This window comes from Strix aluco, chromosome 22 (assembly GCF_031877795.1).
Source record: "Strix aluco isolate bStrAlu1 chromosome 22, bStrAlu1.hap1, whole genome shotgun sequence".
NCBI classification, from domain to species: domain Eukaryota; kingdom Metazoa; phylum Chordata; class Aves; order Strigiformes; family Strigidae; genus Strix; species Strix aluco.
This window is the reverse complement of record NC_133952.1, coordinates 8857103-8875112: the sequence shown is the minus strand read 5'-3', so window position 1 is coordinate 8875112 and position 18010 is coordinate 8857103. Positions and strand designations below refer to the sequence as shown.

General features: G+C 55.0%; 1 protein-coding gene across 10 annotated transcripts; it reads left to right on the top strand.

Annotated features, from left to right (window-relative positions):
- The first annotated feature begins 6939 nt into the window (after positions 1 to 6939).
- LOC141933356 (uncharacterized) lies at positions 6940 to 17459 on the top strand. Of its 10 annotated transcripts, none has more exons than XR_012626071.1 (11): positions 6944 to 8945; positions 9134 to 9294; positions 9729 to 9817; positions 10054 to 10545; positions 11243 to 11395; positions 12312 to 12488; positions 12841 to 13073; positions 13713 to 13819; positions 14278 to 15757; positions 16677 to 16744; positions 17421 to 17459. XR_012626071.1 is itself a non-coding variant. In XM_074847949.1 (9 exons), exons 1-9 carry the CDS (start codon positions 8698 to 8700, stop codon positions 14412 to 14414), a joined length of 1797 nt encoding a protein of 598 aa, XP_074704050.1. In that variant the 5' UTR covers positions 6944 to 8697; the 3' UTR covers positions 14415 to 17414. The 10 variants fall into 10 exon arrangements, 1 of the variants encoding a protein (XP_074704050.1); XR_012626070.1 differs by having other exon boundaries at positions 14278 to 16325; positions 17421 to 17453; XR_012626064.1 differs by having other exon boundaries at positions 14278 to 17186.
- The last annotated feature ends 551 nt before the right edge of the window (positions 17460 to 18010 follow it).

Genomic DNA, 18010 nt, shown 5'->3' with positions numbered 1-18010 from the left:
GTGCACGGCTGTAGTGGCACTTGGCACCCGTGGTTCTTCAACCCTCAGCAATCCCACAACAGAAGGGTCCTCTGATAGACCAGGTAACACAGACGGCTGTTTAATTCCTTCTGTTCCCAAGGCAGCTATACCAAAAGCCCACCGATACTCTTTTGGGTCCTTAAAATACCCTCTTCTGAGATAATCTAGGCCAAGAATACATGGAGCGTCTGGGCCAGTCACAATGGGGTGTTTTTCCCCCTCTTTTCCACTTAGGCTCACCTCGGCCTCCAATACAGTCAGCTGTTGAGACCCCCCCGTCACTCCTGAAATACAAACGGGTTCTGCTGCTTTATAATTTGATGGCATTAGGGTGCATTGCGCACCAGTGTCCACTAGAGCCTTGGACTGCTGGGGGTCAGACGTGCCAGGCCATCGAATCCACACAGTCAGGTGAACTCGGTTGTCCCCGTCCTCCGCCTGGCTGGAGGCAGGGCCCCTCTAATGTTGGTCATAAAACCTGCTAACGACAAATGGGTTAGTGTGGTGTGCACGGGTTTCAGCCTCATCTTGATCACTCACTTCTTGTGAATACAAGTCAGAAGTTCTTCTCATAGGATCATGAGCAAAGTCGAACTTTCTGCTCTGTTTGGGCACTTGATTACTAGAAACCGGAGCAGCATTTCTCCTGAAAGGACCACGTTCTGTACTTGTTCTTCCCTCCAGCTCACATCCTCGCTTTCCTAGGAGGTAGGTAGGTTTTCCATCCCATTTCTTCATGTCTTCTCCATGGTCACGCAGGCGATGCCACGGCTTCCCCCGTGGTGTGTACCGGTTCTCTCGAGTAGAGAAATGATTGCTCCTAATAGCCGAGATTCTGGTCCGTGCAGGTGGGGAGTAGGACATGTTCTCTTTACGTTGCTGGAAATCTTGAGATAATTTGTTCACAGCCGCGATGATGGGGGAAGAGACACTTTCTTCATATTGTCATAGTCGGCGAGCCAGTTCATTCGCTGTTGGTCCCTCTTCGTCTGTCCAGTCCATTACTGCTAATGCACTGGCATATGATGAGGGTGTGCTCCGTGCCAAAGTCCTCCACATGGGCCGGGTGCATCGGACTTCATCTGGATCTGTGGGTAGCCGTGTGTCACGGTCCACTCGGTGGACTCGTGATGGTTCGTTTGCTACGATCTCGAAAGTGCAAAATTAAGGTGACCAACACCAAAGGGGATAGCAGTAATCAAACAGTGAAACTTTATCGTGTTGCCTGTGAAGCAGCATGCAATAGAGATGGGTGAAAGAAAGGAGAAAAGTAGAGTTAAGTTTAGAGAGAGGAGGGAGAGAGGTTATAGCTACCACCGCTGATCTCACGACACCCTAACGGTCCCGGGTCCAGCTGATGCTGCGTCGTCGATCGTCGTGGTCCTTGGTGGGGAAGCTTCCCATTTTCGTTGTCCAGAAGTCATCTTTTATGCTCAGTAACACACCTTGCTCCTCCTCTGCCTCAGGGGTCTCCGCCCTTCTCAGAATTCAATTATCATCTCTCCACCCTTCTCAAGCGAGGCCATCACGCGTGCACAGGGGGAGTGTCCGAGGTGTGGTCAGTCTTGGAGGTGGGTAACCTTCAACCAGGAGGTATGTTTTGGTATTATAATGAAGCAAAGTTTCTTCATCGATGTTATGGCAACAGTTGCGATCCATCTTTTTTGACAATGGCTATGCAATTATCTCCAACAGCTCCGGCTAGGCCCAGGTACCGAACAATAGCACAGCACTCTTTGTACTGCACGGCTCAGGCACCGAAGAACAGCACTGCACTGCCTGCACCACTCGGGTCAGTGCTCAGGAGAACAGCACTGCACTGCCTGCACCACTCGGGTCAGTGCTCAGGAGAACAGCACTGCACTGCCTGCACCACTCGGGTCAGTGCTCAGGAGAACAGCACTGCACTGCCTGCACCACACGGGTCAGTGCTCAGGAGAACAGCACTGCACTGCCTGCACCACTCGGGTCAGTGCTCAGGAGAACAGCACTGCACTGACTGTGCCACACAGTTCTGCATTCAGGAGCCTTTGCACCACATTCCACTCCAGGGATCGGCAACTGCGCTCCAAACAGGCCGTTGTCGGGTACCTCACTGTCCATGTCCCTGATGACAATGTTGAGACAATGCTGATCTTCTGACCGACTCTTACACCGCGCATTATCTGGGTCACAGTAAACTGCCTCCTGCACAGCTAGCTCCCTCAAGTATTGAATGCCTCTCTCCATAGTGGTCCACTTACTTGGTCGACATGTCAAGTCATCCTTGAAGGGATACCTCTGCCTCAAGCTTGACAGAAGTCACCTCCAGAGACTGAGATCTTGTGTCTCCTTTCCAATGGGTTTGTCAATGCCCCCTTCCCTAGACAGGGATCCCAGCTGCCTCACCTCCCTGCCCTCTAGTTCCATGCCACTGGCCCCGCTATCCCAGCACCACAGCAGCCAGGTAACGAGTTGCTCATCTGGATGGCGCCTGAAATCTTTTCTTATGTCTCGCAACTCACTCCAGGACAAGGATTGGCTGACTATCACTGGCTCTGCCTCCTCCTCCTGTTCTCGTGATGGGCCTGGTTCATCATCACCCTGTACACCACGAGGGGATTTTCTTGTGTATTTCTTCTTCTGTATGGGAGCAACTGACACCGTCACGGGTCAGTTCTCTGGTTCAGCTGCAGCACCTGTCCTCAGGCTTGTAGTGGCTGCAGTTTCTGTTACTGGGTTACCAGGTGCAGAGCCCTTCTCTTCCTCTTGAGAGTGCTGAACAGTGTTTAATAGCACCCGGTAAGCGTGGGCTATGCCCCAGCATGTTGCAGTGAGCTGGGCCTCTCTGGAATTACCCGGCTGACAACATACTTTTTCCAAATAGTCCACTAGTTCCTCAGGATTCTGCACCTGTGCAAGAGTGAAGTTCCAATACACTGGAGGTGCCCACTGTTCTAGGTACTTGCCCATTCTACTCCACACCCCCAGCCACTCATAATTCTCCAACCTTGGGGTAGTTTCCAAGTGATATTCCTAAATAGTTGCTTAACCATAAACAAAAAACAGAACCACGTTCAGGAACATGCTAGCTCCTAACAGCACGGCAACCATGTTTATGTCAACATTCCAAAGATATTTGAACTCCCCAGATTTCTCAAACACAGCTGTAAATAGCCCCAGGGCCGATCACTGCACGCTATCATAGATGAGCATCACATAGTACAACAGAAACAAAATCTTAACCCACCTCTCACGGAAGGTGAGCAACAGCATGGGAAACACGTATTGCAAATGAGGTGATAAGATCTTAAGGAGCCAAGCAATCCACATTTTACCCGTTTTGTTGTTATCTCAAACAAAAAAACCTCAGTGCCCCATGTTGGGCACCAAAAACTGTTGAGGTTTGAACTCAGCCACCAGCCAGACACCACGTGGCCAGCTGTTCACCTCCCCGCCCTCCACTCTGGTGAAATAGGGGAGGGACAAAAAAAAAAGAAGAGAATTAGTAGGTTGAATAAAAAAGGAATTTACTAAATATAACAAGAGAACAAACATACCAATAGTGCGTCCAAAAAGAAACGGGTAAAATGCAGCGGTGGCTTACCGAGCGCAGCAACACACACCCGGGCCGGACCCAAATTCTCGTGCTTCCGGAGAGAGCCCGGCCCCCTATATCTGTGGGCATGACATCACATGGTATGAAATACTCCAATGAAAGTTAACTCCATCCTGGTTGAAACCAGGACAACAGGCAGAATTAAAGAGCTCTGACAAGCATTTCTGGGTGATGGCGGATATCGCAAGAGTTCTCAGAAACAAATTAAAAGAAAGCTGTTCCTTGTTGCCCCCTGACACCAGGTGCGAAACAGTGTGTAGGGTGCCCGGATCAAATGCTCCTGCAAAAGCTCAACTGGCAAAGGTCACATCTTTTGGAGGGTCGACAGCGGAGCCAGCACCGTTTAACATCTTCATTAACCATCTGAGTCATGGGGAAGAACGCACACTTGGGGAGTTTTCTGATGACACCCAATGGAGGGGAGCTGCTCGTCGGCTGCTTGGCAGGACTTCTGCTCAGGGGCCTGGGGCTGCTGGAGGTGCTCAGGGAGTACGTGCAGCGTGATCCAGACCATGACACGACTCCCTCTTCAGTCTCCCTTCCCCGTATCTCCCGCTGGGTCCCCACCACATCTCCTGGGAGGGAAGAGCCCTTGCACGCACGCCTATAACATTTCACGCTTTACCTTGGGGTGAGTCCACCTGGGACCGTCTTTCATTTCCTGCGTCGCAGCTCCCAGCCCACCCCCAGCCTCTGTCTCCACCAGTCACTGACAAGGGGGCCCCAAACTCTGACAGAGCACTCGGTGCTCACCCCCTCAAGCCCACAGGGGACCCAAGGGAAGCATTAGGCCCCTCAAAGGTGCCGTTCCTTGGGCCTCCTCTTAGGCCCAGCTTCAAAAGAAGAATCTGACCCTAAGGCAATGCACGGAACAGATCCCTCCTGACTGCAGATGTGCTCTTAGGGGGTAGCTCTGACACAGCGGTGCCCATTGCCCCTCCCTGCTTGCAGTGGCACCAGCGCACGGGGAGACCCAGCAGTACCATCGACAACATTTGAGACCCTTTGCCCCAAAGTGCAACAGGCCAAGAGGGGAAACGGAGAAAGAGTGACACTAGGACAGGGCAGCCTCTGGCAGCCTTCAGCAGAGCTGGCTCCAGGGAGGCAACAGCCTCTGCACCAAAGCTGCAGCGAGGAGGGGCCAACTGCGACAGGGAGGGGACGGCTCAGGGCTGTCCCCACCGCCTGTGACAGGGCTCTGCTCCCCTCCCGCTAGTGCAGGTACCACTGGGGCAGGAGGCAAGGCGTGATGGGTGCCCCAGCTGCCAAGATATGCAATTGGAACATGTGGAGAAATGACTAAATGGGGGAGCACGGAGATAGATACAAATACGTCCTCTTTAGAAATGACACCCAGGGACAGGATGTTTAATCCGTACCTCCTGCTCTCTAGGTCTACGGAGCTGCCGGCTGGAAGGGAGCAGATGTTAACCCCGACTAGGAGAGGCCCCGCACCACAAGGGCCGGGGGAATACACCGGTGTTCCCCGTGCACAGTCTCCCCTCCCTCGGGCAGAAGGAAAGGACCGCGGGCTCCCTGTGGCACCCGAGGGGCCGTCCGGCCCCACCTCAGGGTGTCCCATTCTCACAGGGTGTGTGTTTCAGGGCATCTCCGGAGCCCTGGATGTGCCTTTCTGGTGACCCACCCCTGCACCCTTCAGAGACCCCTGACAAGCTCAGCCCTGAGGCGTGGCTTTCTGGAAGCAGGAGGGCAGGCCCAGCCACAAGTCCCAAGGAAAAACTGAACAAGGCCACAGATCCTCCAGTCCAACCATGAACCTCACACTGACCGTTCGCAACTCCACCAGATCCCTCCGCGCTGGGTCAACCCAACTCTTCAACCCCTCCAGGGATGGGGACTCCCCCCCTGCCCTGGGCAGCCCATTCCAATGCCCAACAACCCCTTCTGCAAAGAAATCCTTCCTAAGAGCCAGTCTGACCCTGCCCTGGCGCAGCTTGAGGCCATTCCCTCTTGGCCTGGCGCTGGTTCCTTGGCTCAAGAGACTCCTCCCCCCTCTCTGCACCCTCCTTTCAGGGAGTTGCAGAGGGCCAGGAGGTCTCCCCTCAGCCTCCTCTTCTCCACACTAAACCCCCCCAGTTCCCTCAGCCGCTCCCCATCAGACCTGTGCTCCAGACCCTGCACCAGCTCCGTTGCCCTTCTCTGGACACGCTCGAGTCATTCAATGGCCTTTTTGGAGTGAGGGGCCCAAAACTCAACCCACTCATCGAGGGGCGGCCTCACCAGTGCCGAGCACAGGGGTGAGATCCCTTCCCTGTCCCTGCTGGCCACGCTATTGCTGATACAAGCCAGGATGCCACTGGCCTTCTTGGCCACCTGGGCACACTGCTGGCTCCTGTTCAGCCGGCTGTCCATCCCCCCCAGGTCCCTCTCTGACTGGCAGCTCTCCAGCCACTCCTCCCCAAGCCTGTAGCACTGCTGGGGGTTGTTGTGGCCCAAGGGCAGCACCCGGCATTTGGCCTTATTGAAGCTCCCCCAGTTGGCCTCAGCCCATCGCTCCAGCCTGGCCAGGTCTCTCTGCAGAGCCTCCCTACCCTCGAGCAGATCAACACTCCCACCCAACTGGGTGTCATCTGCAAACTGACTGAGGGTGCACTCGATCCCCTCGTCTAGAGCATCAGTAAAGATGTTAAACAGGAGTGGCCCCAAAACCCAGCCCTGGGGGACACCACTCGTGACCGGCCGCCAACTGGATTTACCTCCGTTCACCACCACTCTTTGGGCCCGGCCATCCAGCCAGTTTTTTACCCAGCACAGCGTGTGCCCATCCAAGCCGCGAGCAGCCAGTTTTGCCAGGAGAATGCTGTGGGAAACGGTGTCAAAGGCCTCGCTAAAGTCAAGGCAGACAACACCCACAGCCTTTCCCTCACCCAATAAGCAGGTCGCCCTGTCGTAGGAGGAGATCAGGTTTGTCAGGCAGGACCTGCCTTTCCTAAACCCGCTGACTGGGCCTGATCATCTGGCTGTCCCGCACGTGCTGTGTGATGGCACTCAGGATGAGCTGCTCCGTCAGCTTCCCGGGCACCGAAGTCAAGCTGACAGGCCTGTAATTTCCCGGATCATCCTTCCGACCCTTCTTATAGATGGGCGTCACATTGGCCAATCTCCAATCTGTCGGGACCTCCCCGCTCAGCCAGGACTGCTGGGAAATGATGGAAGGCGGCTTGGCGAGCACCCAGCCAGCTCCTTCAGCACCCTCGGGTGTATCCCGCCCGGTCCCACAGACTTGTGTGTGTCCATGTGATGTAGCAGGTCACTGACTCTCTCCTGGATTGCGGGGGGGTCGTTCTCCCAGTCTCTATCATCTGGTTGAGGGGGCTGGATTCCCTCAATACAACTAGTCTTGTTATTAAAGACTGAGGCAAAGAAGGCATTAAGGACCTCAGCCTTCCCCTCATCACTTGCTACCAAGTTTCCTTCAGCATCCAGCAGGGGGTGGAGACTCTCCCTGGTCTTTCTTTTGCTATTGACATACTTATAGAAACATTTCTTGTTATCTCTGATTGCTGAAGCCAGATTAATTTCCAGCTGGGCTTTGGACCTCCTGATTTCTGCCCTGCATAGCCTCACAGCCTCTTTGTAATCACTGTGAGTGGCTAGCCCCTTCCTCCAAAGGCTGTAAACTCTCCTTTTCTCCTTGAGTTGCAGCCAAAGCTCCCTGTTCAGCCAGGGTGGTCTTCTCTGCCGCCCGCTCCTCTTAGAGCACCTGGGGACTGCCTGCTCCTGAGCCATAAACACTTCCTTCTTAAAGAGCGCCCAGCCTTCCTGGACCCCTATACCCTTCAGGACCATCTCCCAAGGGATCCTGTCAAGCTGGTGCCTAAACAAGACAAAGTCAGCCCTTTGGAAGTCCAGGATGTCAGTCCTGCTTAGCCCTTTCCTGGTCTCTCTAAGAATAGAGAACTCTATTATTTCATGATCGCTGTGCCCTAGTCGTCCTCCAACCGCCACATCATCCACCAGTCCTTCTCTGTTCACAAGGAGGAGATCCAGCAGGGCACCTTCTCTGGTTGGTTCTCTCACCAGCTGTGTTAGGAAGTTGTCCCCCACACGTTCCAGGAATCTTCGGGACTGGTCCCGCTCTGCTGTGTTGTATTTCCAGCAGATGTCTGGGAAGTTGAAGTCCCCCACGAGAACAAGGGCAAGCGATCGTGAGATTTCACCCCAGTGCCTATAGAATATTTCATCCACCTCTCTGTCCTGGGTGGGTGGCCTATAGTAGACTCCTACTACAACATCTGCCCTGTTGGCCTTCCCCCTGATTCTAACACAAAGACACTCCACCCTGTCTTCACTGCACTTCTCCTTCCCAAAATGGAGCCTGGGGACTTGGGGTGCCCTTAAAGCGACAGCCAGGGCTCCAGGGATGCAGAGAGAGGCACACCAAGGGGTCCAGGGTGTCCCAAAAGTCAGGCTGAGAACCCAGGAAGCACAAAAAGGGACATGGGGGTGTCCAGCCACCGCCTCTTGTGCTTGCAGGGAGCCTTGCTGGCGAGAGCCTGCTCTGCCGAGCCCGTCTGTCTCCCACGCCGGCGAGCCTTGCAGGCAAGAGGAGGACAGGGGTCCACAGAGCGTGCAGGGAGGTGGGAGCCTTGGAGAGGTGGCCTTGGGCAACCCTGTGCCCCTGGAGACAGTGCGCCAGGGGCTGTTTCCCTTGGCAACGTGGCCTGTGTACACGCAGAGAGGTTCTGAGCACCCGGGACACTCCCAGCCCCCATTGAGCCCTTTATGATGTCAGCGCACGGCCCCCAGAACAAGGGGTTCTGTCCCAGGCCCTGCACACACAGTACCTGGTGGTGCTGCCAGTGCTGTGCCAGTGGGCTGGTGCTGGTGGCACTGGTGGAGCTGGTGCTGCGAGTGGAGCTGGTGCTGCTGGTGCAGGTGCTGGTGGAGCTGCCAGTGGAGCTGGTGCTGGTGGTGCCGGTGCTGCCATCGCTGCTGGTGGTGGCTCAGCCCGCAGGCAGCTGCCCGTGCCCTGCCACTCCTTGGGGTTGGCTCCTCTGTTGGCAGCCGGCACCCGGCAGTGCCCACTAAGTCCTGCCTGGCAGCGCTCCCCAGGGATGAGCGAGGGGAGGCGGTTCAGTGCCCATCCCCGCCGGGCCATGAGGAGGATCTGGCGGTGGCTGTGCGGGAGGGCCAGGAGCATGGGGGCAGGGGAGGGTCCCGAGTCCTGCAGGAGCAGCGGTGGCCATGAGCTCCAGCCGGAGGGCCGGGACGAGCTGCACCGTGCAGCCACCAGCGGCAACTTGGCCCCAGCGCGGCCGCTGGTGGAGGAGCGCGACACCGACTGCCGGGACAAGGCCGACAGGTAACGGGGCGCAGGCAGGCGGGCGCTGCCTGGGAAGCTCCGGGGCTCTTTTCCTCCCCTGGGGCTTAGCTTTGTGCCTGTGGGTGTTCGTCCTCGAGGGAGGTCACTACGGAAAGGGCGGGCAACAACAGGCCCTTCTCCTTGCCGTGAGCTGTGCCTACGACTGGCTCTGCTCTTTGTCTCTCCAGGCGCAGGCGCAGTGGCAGCGCGCGGCCTGTGGACCCCAGCAAGCGGGAGAAGAAGGGAGAAGCTGCTCCAGGCCAAGGCAAAGGGGTGTCAGCATCCAGCGCTCCCCGTGGGGCAGCAGCTGCTGCAGCGTGGCCGCGTGCACCCGCCCTGCGGAGAGCAGGTAGGACTCTGGTGTGGAGGAGGGATGGGGAGAAGGCCTGTCGCCTGCCCTTCTGGCGGCTTGCCGTGGAGACGGGCCGTTTGGAAAGGATGATGTGGTGTGGCTGATGATCCAGGAAAAAATGCACTGCCAGGCCTTGTCCCTGGAAAGCAGAATTCTCGAGACGCTCATTCCTTCGGGGCTCATTTCTGATCACTTTGAGCCATCCCGTCATCCCCCTGGCACACGGAAAAGGCGTGTGCGCTAGAGGAGACGAATTCCCCAGCAGGAAAAGAGACGTGTCTGGAATCTGCATTTTGACAAGTCCCCCTGGGTTTGGGGTGTGTGGCTGTGCTAGGATTGTCTCTGCAAGCACGATGATTGGGAAAGCACTGTAGGCATCAAGGAGCTGTGTTAGCTCACTCTGGTTTCAAAAACGTGTGTTTTTAATGTAGATGAGCCTGCCGCCTGCTTGGAGTCGGCCGTCCGTACGTCGCCATCAGATGAAGAAGGCGTCAAGGAGAGCAAGAGCTTTGGGCAGGAGGTATGCCAAACCAAAGATTTTGAATTCGAGTCCTCCTTTTAGGATTACATTCCATGCCACTGCAAAGCAAGACTTTTCCAGGAATAATGTCTAAGGCAGAGTTATCGAAAACTCTTTGATAATCTGTTGTCAAGCTGCTGACAGTCCTCGCCTGGTTGTATGAAATGCTGCTGCTACCTCCTGGTTTGAGCTGATTTCCTAAGTGCTGTCCATTTGTGTTCTTCAACTTTGAACAGGCAGAAGATGTCAGAGCCCAAATACCGACGGTGGGGTCAGATTCATCCCCTTCCCACCTGAGCCCTGGGAGACATCAGCCATCTGAAAGGGTCGATGGGCAAGTGTTTCTGAGAGAATGTCACCAATGCCTTCGCGTGCAAGGAAAGCTCCATGAGGACATGGCTGAGATGCGAGAAGAAAACGAGAGCTTGTCTCGGCAGCTGAGCAAAGCCGAAAGAAAAGCTGATGGGCTGGAAAAGGAAGTGGAGCAACTGAAAAATGCCCTCTTGGAAAAGACATCGGCTTTAGAATGGACAGAAAGAGAATTACAAGAGAGCAAGAGGCAGACACTGGACTGGTATGGTGCATGCCTTCTTAAAGAGCAGAAGAGAGAAGATGCCATCAAGAAGGCAGAAGAGCTGCAGCAGCAACTGGCCCAGCTCCAAAGTGAAAACGTTTTGCTGCGTCAGCAGCTGGGAGACGCGCAGAACAACAGCTGCCTGGAACAAATGGTGAGTGGTGGTGCCTCTACGTGCGAGGCCGACAAGGTAGAAAAAGAGGTGAGGTGAGCGCTGACCAAGACTGACTTAAAGGAGAGCAGTTCCCAAGGCTGTCTGGCGCTTCTAAAAGTCAGCAGGTGTACGGTCCGTGCGCGGGAGTCCTTCGCTCGGCTTGGTTCTGTTTTGCGCTGGGTTTGTTGGAATCGCGGAAGGTTCTGACAAGCCTTGAGATGTTTATAGACACACACGTACGTAGAAACGCTGAGGCCCGCGTTGGGTTTCGTTTGTGGAGCAGAACAACGGCGGGAAGGATGATACACAGAGCTGGCTCTAGGAAGCCTTGGCTCGGGTCGCTGGAGAAAGGGCTGCAGTCCAACGACAGCTCCCGCGTTGGCATCCCGTTAGATTTTAGCATTAACTTAAGGAACAAGCCAAACCCCACAAAGGCACAGTCTCGGCATCTTCCGAGGAGAACGTGCTGGGAGACAGAAATCTTCCCCAAGAGATGACATTTCTGGAGCTGTCTTCGCTCGCCAGGGGTGGCTGGAGACCATCAGCTGTGCAGATGCCCTCTTCTGCCCGTGGATGCGATGGCTTTGCTTTGCGATGCACTTAGAAAAGTGATCTCGGCCTGTGAACTAGTAACTGGAAGTAAAACTACGCACTTGGGCTTCTTTTAATTTGTACTCCTGTGCCGTTGTTTCCCTAGAGAAGAGAGGCACAGCTGCAAGGAGAGCTCGCTGATGCTGTCAGAAAGCAGCACACAGCAGAAACTGCACTGAAGGCTTTGACGAACCAGTACGGTCGCCTGAAGGCAGAGAACTCCCGCTTGCAGGAGGACCTGGACAAGGCTAAGGCCAAGGTATGCAAAGGCTGTCAACATGTTCATGTCTTTGAAGTGTTCTTTTCCTTCAGCAGACAATATCCTGGGAACAAATCCAGGAGAGATTTGTCTGCGGACGTCACGAGCGTCAGACTAGAGGGTGCTTTTAGCTCCTTTCTGCTGCCCTCTCGCCTTGCCAAGCTGATGCGGCTCTTCAGGGGGCTTGTTTCGAGGCTGAGGGGCAAAGCAGTGGCTTGGGGGCAGCATGTGGGTGGGGAAGAACAAAGCAGCTGTGCTCTTCCGAGTCTCGCTTCTGTTCCCACACCGTCCAAACGTTGTGGCCGTGAGATGAAACCACAAGCCACGTGCCCCCAGATGTCTCTGGCCTTGGTTGTTCTCCCTGCAAGGTTTTTCCTCTGTCGATCTCTGCACAAAGATGGTGTCTAGTTCTCTGGCAGTGGTGGTTGGGGGCAAGGAAAGTGACCTTGGTTTGCCGTTGTCTCATAAGCCAGGCTTCGCCCGCCCTCTAAGGAAGGCCTTGAAGCTCTTGTCCCTCCGCCCGCACTGTCCTCCCCAGCCATTAGCACAGGGGTGTGCGTGGGAGAAGGGACGGGGCACGACAGGAGCGTGGTGGAAGCCAAATGAAAGGCAGCGACCGCGGTGAAATGCCAAAGAGCATCTCCAGAGGCACGGACGTGCTATGATGCTGCAGGAGGAGTGGAGCGCCTTTGCCACGGAGCCTTTCTGGAAAGGAGGGACGGGTGGAAGCTGGAGCAGTCTTGTTGGCAAGGGCTTGAAAGGCGCACTTACTTTCAGGAATCCAAGCGCCTTTTCCCTGGGTTGAAATACAAACTCAGGGCACTGACAGCCATGATCTCGATGCATCCGTTGGATGGAGTTTCACCGAGATTTGAGACCCCTCTGCTCAAGGCAGATTGTTTTTCCCCACATACAGGCGTGCGAACTCTCCGCACAGCTGGAGCTGCAGTCCCAAAAATCTCTGCAGCTCGAAGCTCTAAATAAGGAGATGGGACAGACGGTGACAAGTCTGTCAGCTCGCTTGGCGACTCCTGGCGCGGGTCACACCACAACAGCGCCGGAAGAGAAGCAATATCTGAGTCTACTTTTGGAGGTCAGTTCATGTTCCATTTGTATCTGTGGTCGGCGTTGCGTCCATTTGTGGCTGCGGTCACGACTTTTAGGTGTTTTGTCTCGGGCACGTGGTTCTCTTTGTTAGTGCTGTGGGTTTGGCTTTCCCGTAGGGAAGCCGGGGAGCTGCAAAAGGCTGCGCCAGAGTCTGTGTGTCGTGTGTCGTGGCACCAGTGCGCGTGAAAAACACGCAGCCGTTTTGCTGCTCCTCGTGCAGACAGCGTTTAGGCTGTTTAAGAGCTTTTCTGTAAAAGCGGCGGAAAGAGCAGGTTTGTTGAGAGGGGTGGGCATTGTCTTTGTCTTCCTGTTTCTTGAAGTTGCATCTTCTCTTGTAGGTACAGGCAGCCGCTGAAGCCAGAGTAGAAGAGATCAAGACCGCTGTTGCCTCTTGGAGGAACGAGCTGGAGCAGATCATTAGAGCTCAGGCTCTCGAGCTGGAGAGAGCAAAGGACAAGCAGGAGTCGACCGCCCTGCTCCTGGCCTGCGCACAGGCAGAATTAAAGAGCTCCGACAAGCGTTTCTGGGTGATGGAGGACATCGCAAGAGTTCTCAGAATCAAATTAAATAAGTAAGTCCCAACGTTTTCTTTTTTTCCCCACGTAGTACAATAGGACCCTTTTCATCGTGGCTTTCCCAACCCACGTCCCTTTCTTGGATCTGGTCAGCATGATGTGCGCACTTCTCCAGAGCCCGCCGTGGGCTCTCCCATGGCAGAGGCCTGGTTTTGTTTCTCTTGACGGACCCTGAAGTAACCAAGCTGACCAGGCCTGTCCGGAGGGTGTTCTAGTGAGTTTTCTTTTAACAGTTTTCTGTAGCCACCTCCCCTTCCTGCACGTACGGTGCAAAAGAGGAGCTCCCTTCCCCTTCTGCTGTTACCCTCCAGCTGAGGAGAGACACACGGGGAAAGGCAGAGGGGACAGAAGAGGAGCCTGTGAGGCAAAAATAATCTATTTGCTGTCCGTTATAACGGTGCACCTTCAGTGTGTGTTTACCGTGGGAGGAGGGAAAGAGCCCCGAGTCCTTACTACCTTCTGGGAAAGGTCTGACAAAGACCTAACACAGACTGCTTGGAAGCCCGAGCAGCAGCACGTGTGGGTGGCTCGGAAGTCTGTGTTCCTCAGCCCAACAGTGCAGTGTCACACCTGGGGAACCACTTGGTGCCACTATGAGCAACAGCCGTTCTTGCACGCTCCTGCATTTCTCACAGGGCTAATGAGAGGCTAGCAGAAGCCAGGAGGAGCAACGGCAGTCAGAAAGCGGAGTGTGAGCAAGACCAGGGGACCAGGGGACCGAGCGTAAACCCATCGGGCTCAGGTAAGCAGCTCCAGGTGTGATTCTTCAGTGCTCGGGTGGGTTAGGGATTACGGTTGGGTTTTGCTTGGGATACTGAAAGAGCAGAAGCCTTTTCCATGTAATTCCTGGTGACGTGGAACCAGGAGAGAGAAGTTGCTTGCTTATCCCGCCGAGCATAAAGCAGGTCTTGTTAGGTGGAAACCCAAAACAGGGAGCGGGCTCTCCAGAGAAGAATTTCATAACAATGGTTCCTCTGGAGTTTCTTTCGCGGGCTTTAGAAAGCTAGTTGCCTGATGGTCAGGCATGGAAAATCTTATTTCCTCCGTTGCGTGTGTCCCTTTCATTCTTTCTGGTTTCCTCTGTGGGCTTAAATCTCTCCAGACCTTCACAGCGTCCTGTCGCAGTTGATAGTTGTCCATTGACTTTGTGGGCTCGCTCTGCTCTAGAACTAACATTGGATCTTGCTTTCTCTCTCCCAGCCACCAGCGAACGTAAAACCAGATCTGGTGGGGATTGTCCCCAGACATCTGCTCTTCCGCCAAATGTCAGCGAAGCCTGGGATATCCCTTCTGGGGCAACTCCGCCCGACAGCGACATTTTGATGGAGAGTTATTAAAGTGGTAGAAAACGCTCATGAAAGTTGGTGAAAATTCTTTGCCTACCCCGTTCTGGAGAGTGAAAGCAGCCATGGAGGCCTGTAGAAAAAAGGGTTCTGCCACAGGCGGCGCCCGGAACAGCCGCCTCTCCAGGAATGGCTTTGGCAGCTCCGTCGCCCGTGGAGCCCTTGCGGGTGAGCGGTGCGGAGGAGCCCTGGAGTGCAGCTCTGTCGACCTTGCTCCCGCCTCCGGTCAGTGGCCTTGTGCGAAGCTCTGCAGGCTCGGGTGAGCCTGACTGCCAAAGCTGCAGCGAGGAGGTGCCAGCTGCGACAGGGAGGGGACGGCTCAGGGCTGTCCCCACCGCCTGTGACAGGGCTCTGCTCCCCTCCCGCTAGTGCAGGTACCACTGGGGCAGGAGGCAAGGCGTGATGGGTGCCCCAGCTGCCAAGATATGCAATTGGAACCTGTGGAGAAATGACTAAATGGGGGAGCACGGAGATAGATACAAATACGTCCTCTTTAGAAATGACACCCAGGGACAGGATGTTTAATCCGTACCTCCTGCTCTCTAGGTCTACGGAGCTGCCGGCTGGAAGGGAGCAGATGTTAACCCCGACTAGGAGAGGCCCCGCACCACAAGGGCCGGGGGAATACACCGGTGTTCCCCGTGCACAGTCTCCCCTCCCTCGGGCAGAGGGGAAAGGACCGCGGGCTCCCTGTGGCACCCGAGGGGCCGTCCGGCCCCACCTCAGGGTGTCCCATTCTCACAGGGTGTGTGTTTCAGGGCATCTCCGGAGCCCTGGATGTGCCTTTCTGGTGACCCACCCCTGCACCCTTCCAGAGACCCCTGACAAGCTCAGCCCTGAGGCGTGGCTTTCTGGAAGCAGGAGGGCAGGCCCAGCCCCAAGTCCCGAGGAAAAACTGAACAAGGCCACGGCTTTGACCTGGCTGCAAAGGAGTTAGAGGGAGCACTAAAAACGTACCAAACGTCCCTGGAGAAAAGCATTAGCCAGGATCCCTGTCTGATCCCATCTCGCAGCGGGTCTTCTGAGAACCTCCAGACCACTCTCCTTCCTCGGCACAGCAGGATGTTGATGTTCTTGAATAAAAGGGCCGAGTCCTTGCCTTGGGTCAAGGGCTGCACAGGGACTTTGATGGCCACTGCAGCTGAAAAGGAAAATGCTCCTTTGAGAACGTAGCGTGGCTGGAAGGAAAATAACTTGTGCTTTGTCTGTGTAACGTGCTCAGAGCGAAGATCGTGGGTGAGCAGAGCGTGCGGCTGCACGAGAGCAAACTCCAGCTCCCCGGCCACGTGCCCACCTCGCCGCGCACGCCGAGGAGCATCCACGCTCCCAGCACGGAGGTGAGGCTCTGAGAGGGCTCGGGCTCAGCAGACAGCTTGCAGGAGCTGATGTCTCCTGCGAGCGCGGGGTGGTGTTTGTAGCTGCAGCTGAGGGTGCCGGAGAAGAGCTGAATCGATCCTTGGGTTGGGATGGAAAGGGGCAGCAAACACCCCGAGTGCGACGGCTTTATGGGTGAGGAGGGACTCTGGGGAGCTGCAGCTCGGTGCCCTTGGCACACTGCTCCACCCCCGAGCTGCTGTCTGATGAGATCCTGTGACACAAGGACAGAAATTGCACTTTGGCTCTTTTGCAGATTTGAGAGGTGTTAAAAGACCTGAGTTTTAAGTTCGCTTTAAAATTAGGAGAAGTAACACAGAGCAGTGTGCTTGGGCAAGTTACTTCTGTCAGCCAAAAAAGGTCAGAGCAAGCTGACGGATAATGTCGACTAAATTGCACTGAATGGAGATCTGCCTTCCCCAAAACCTCGGGTTGGGATTGACCAAGTTGATGAAGAACTCTGGGGGAAGAAATGAAGGAAAATCCAGGAAAGTCCAAGATTGTGTTCCGACAGCTCCTCAAATCAAAGAGGTGGATTTGGAAGTTTGTTGGTACATTTTGAAATTTGGAGGGAACCCAGTTTGGTTGGAAATGAGCTCTTAAGGGTGAAAGCGCCGTTTGGGGCCTGGCAGAAAGAGCTGTTTGTGTGTTCCACTCTGTTTTATTTCTTTCTGTTTGTTTCACCTGGGCTAGTTCGGTGGGGTTTTTCAGTTTAAATTCAGACCCAAAGGACAAAGCTATGATTTAGAACCTCAGTGGGGCTGGAGTTCATGGGGAGAACTGTCAGTGGAGCCGGGGGAACTGTAAAGACCAAGACTGTACGTTGAAATTCGGGGTCTGACACGCACCTCCTCCTTTGAAAGTCTCTGTTCCTCCTTCCAGGGCTTGAAGAGCGTGAACTTCTCTGAACGCCAGCTCCAGAGTAAGGTGTTGCCATCTGCCCGTAGCAGGTACCGTGGGGCAAACGGAGGAGGCAGGGAATGCCTCTCTGCATGTGGTGAGGGAGAGGTTGAGCACTTTGGCTGCTCCCCCCTGTGCTTTCACCTCCAAGGGTCTTTCTTCTCTCTTTGTTTTGGTTTGGTTTTGGTCAAATTATAGGAAAATGGTATTAAAAAGACTCTGGAACTAGTGGGATGGAGAAGTAAACTCTTCAAAATATGTGGGGGAACGCTGTGGGTTTAGAAATCATCTTGGTGCCCAGTGGTTTTGGAGGAGTGTCTTTACACAGGAGGTGATGAGACTTCGAGGGCCAGTGCTGCCTGGCGCGGTGTGACCCACGTCGCAGGCTGTGCTCAGGAGGGAGCCTGAGCTGCTCCTCCGCTGGTGTAAGCCAGGAGCACCGTGATCTGTGCCAAAGGGGCGAGGGGAAGGCAGAGACACTCTGCGCCTCTGGTCTGTGCGCGTGGCAGGCTTGGTGACAGCCTTGGGGTGCTGTGGAGGGTGCTGGCCGGTCTGGGGGGTGCTGGGGTGGGTGAGGGCCATCAGCTCCTTGGCTGGTGGAAGCGTATTGGAGCCTTATCCCTGCGCTGCCTGCCAGGGATGCTGGGAGGGACGTTGGGGCCGTGCAGGTGGTGGAGGGTCAGGTAGAGTTTGCAGAATGACTTGAGAGAGGAAATTTGTTTTCAGCTTCCCATCACGAGAACCGCCAGACTCGCTCAGCCCCCCCGAAGGCCGCACAAGACACGAAGCCTGCAGGAGGAGCTGAAGGCCAAGACTCCTCCTCCTGCTTATCCCCCTCTCAACCTTCTGAGATCGGCTACTTAAATGTAGCTTCGCCTGGAGACACCACAGCCTCCCAGCTGCAGGAGGAGAGTCAGAGCATCAGCTCCGAGAACTTCTAAAGGGGAAGGGTGTTTGTAAAATGTTAGCTGGACTGCAGGGTTTTGGGCTTCTCTTGCTGGGGGATGACGAGGACTGCAGGGGAGAATTGCCACATTGACTGAGTTGGTAATTTCTGGTTCAGCTGTAGTATTCAACAGCTTTATTTTCAATGTACCCAACTGTAAATGTGTGTGTATGTGTGTGTGAGATCCCACACGGAGGCTGGAATTTGTAGATAAACTCAGGAAAATGGAAGAGGGGTGGGGTGAAGCGTATCTTCCCCTGAACCCTAATTCCTGGTCCAGTCCAAAACTACCAGTTTTGTAAATAAAACTCGGAGAAGTTCCCTTTCACCACGTGCCTGCTTTCCTCCATTCCCCTCGATCTGTGCTCAG

Excerpts from the sequence above, each read along its gene's own strand:
- LOC141933356 (XM_074847949.1), top strand. The coding sequence starts at position 8,698 with ATGAGCGAGGGGAGGCGGTTCAGTGCCCATCCCCGCCGGGCCATGAGG. Across the intron at positions 9,818-10,053 it reads GCAAGAGCTTTGGGCAGGAG|GCAGAAGATGTCAGAGCCCA; the intron begins GTATGCCAAACC and ends AACTTTGAACAG. Across the intron at positions 10,546-11,242 it reads ACAGCTGCCTGGAACAAATG|AGAAGAGAGGCACAGCTGCA; the intron begins GTGAGTGGTGGT and ends TTGTTTCCCTAG.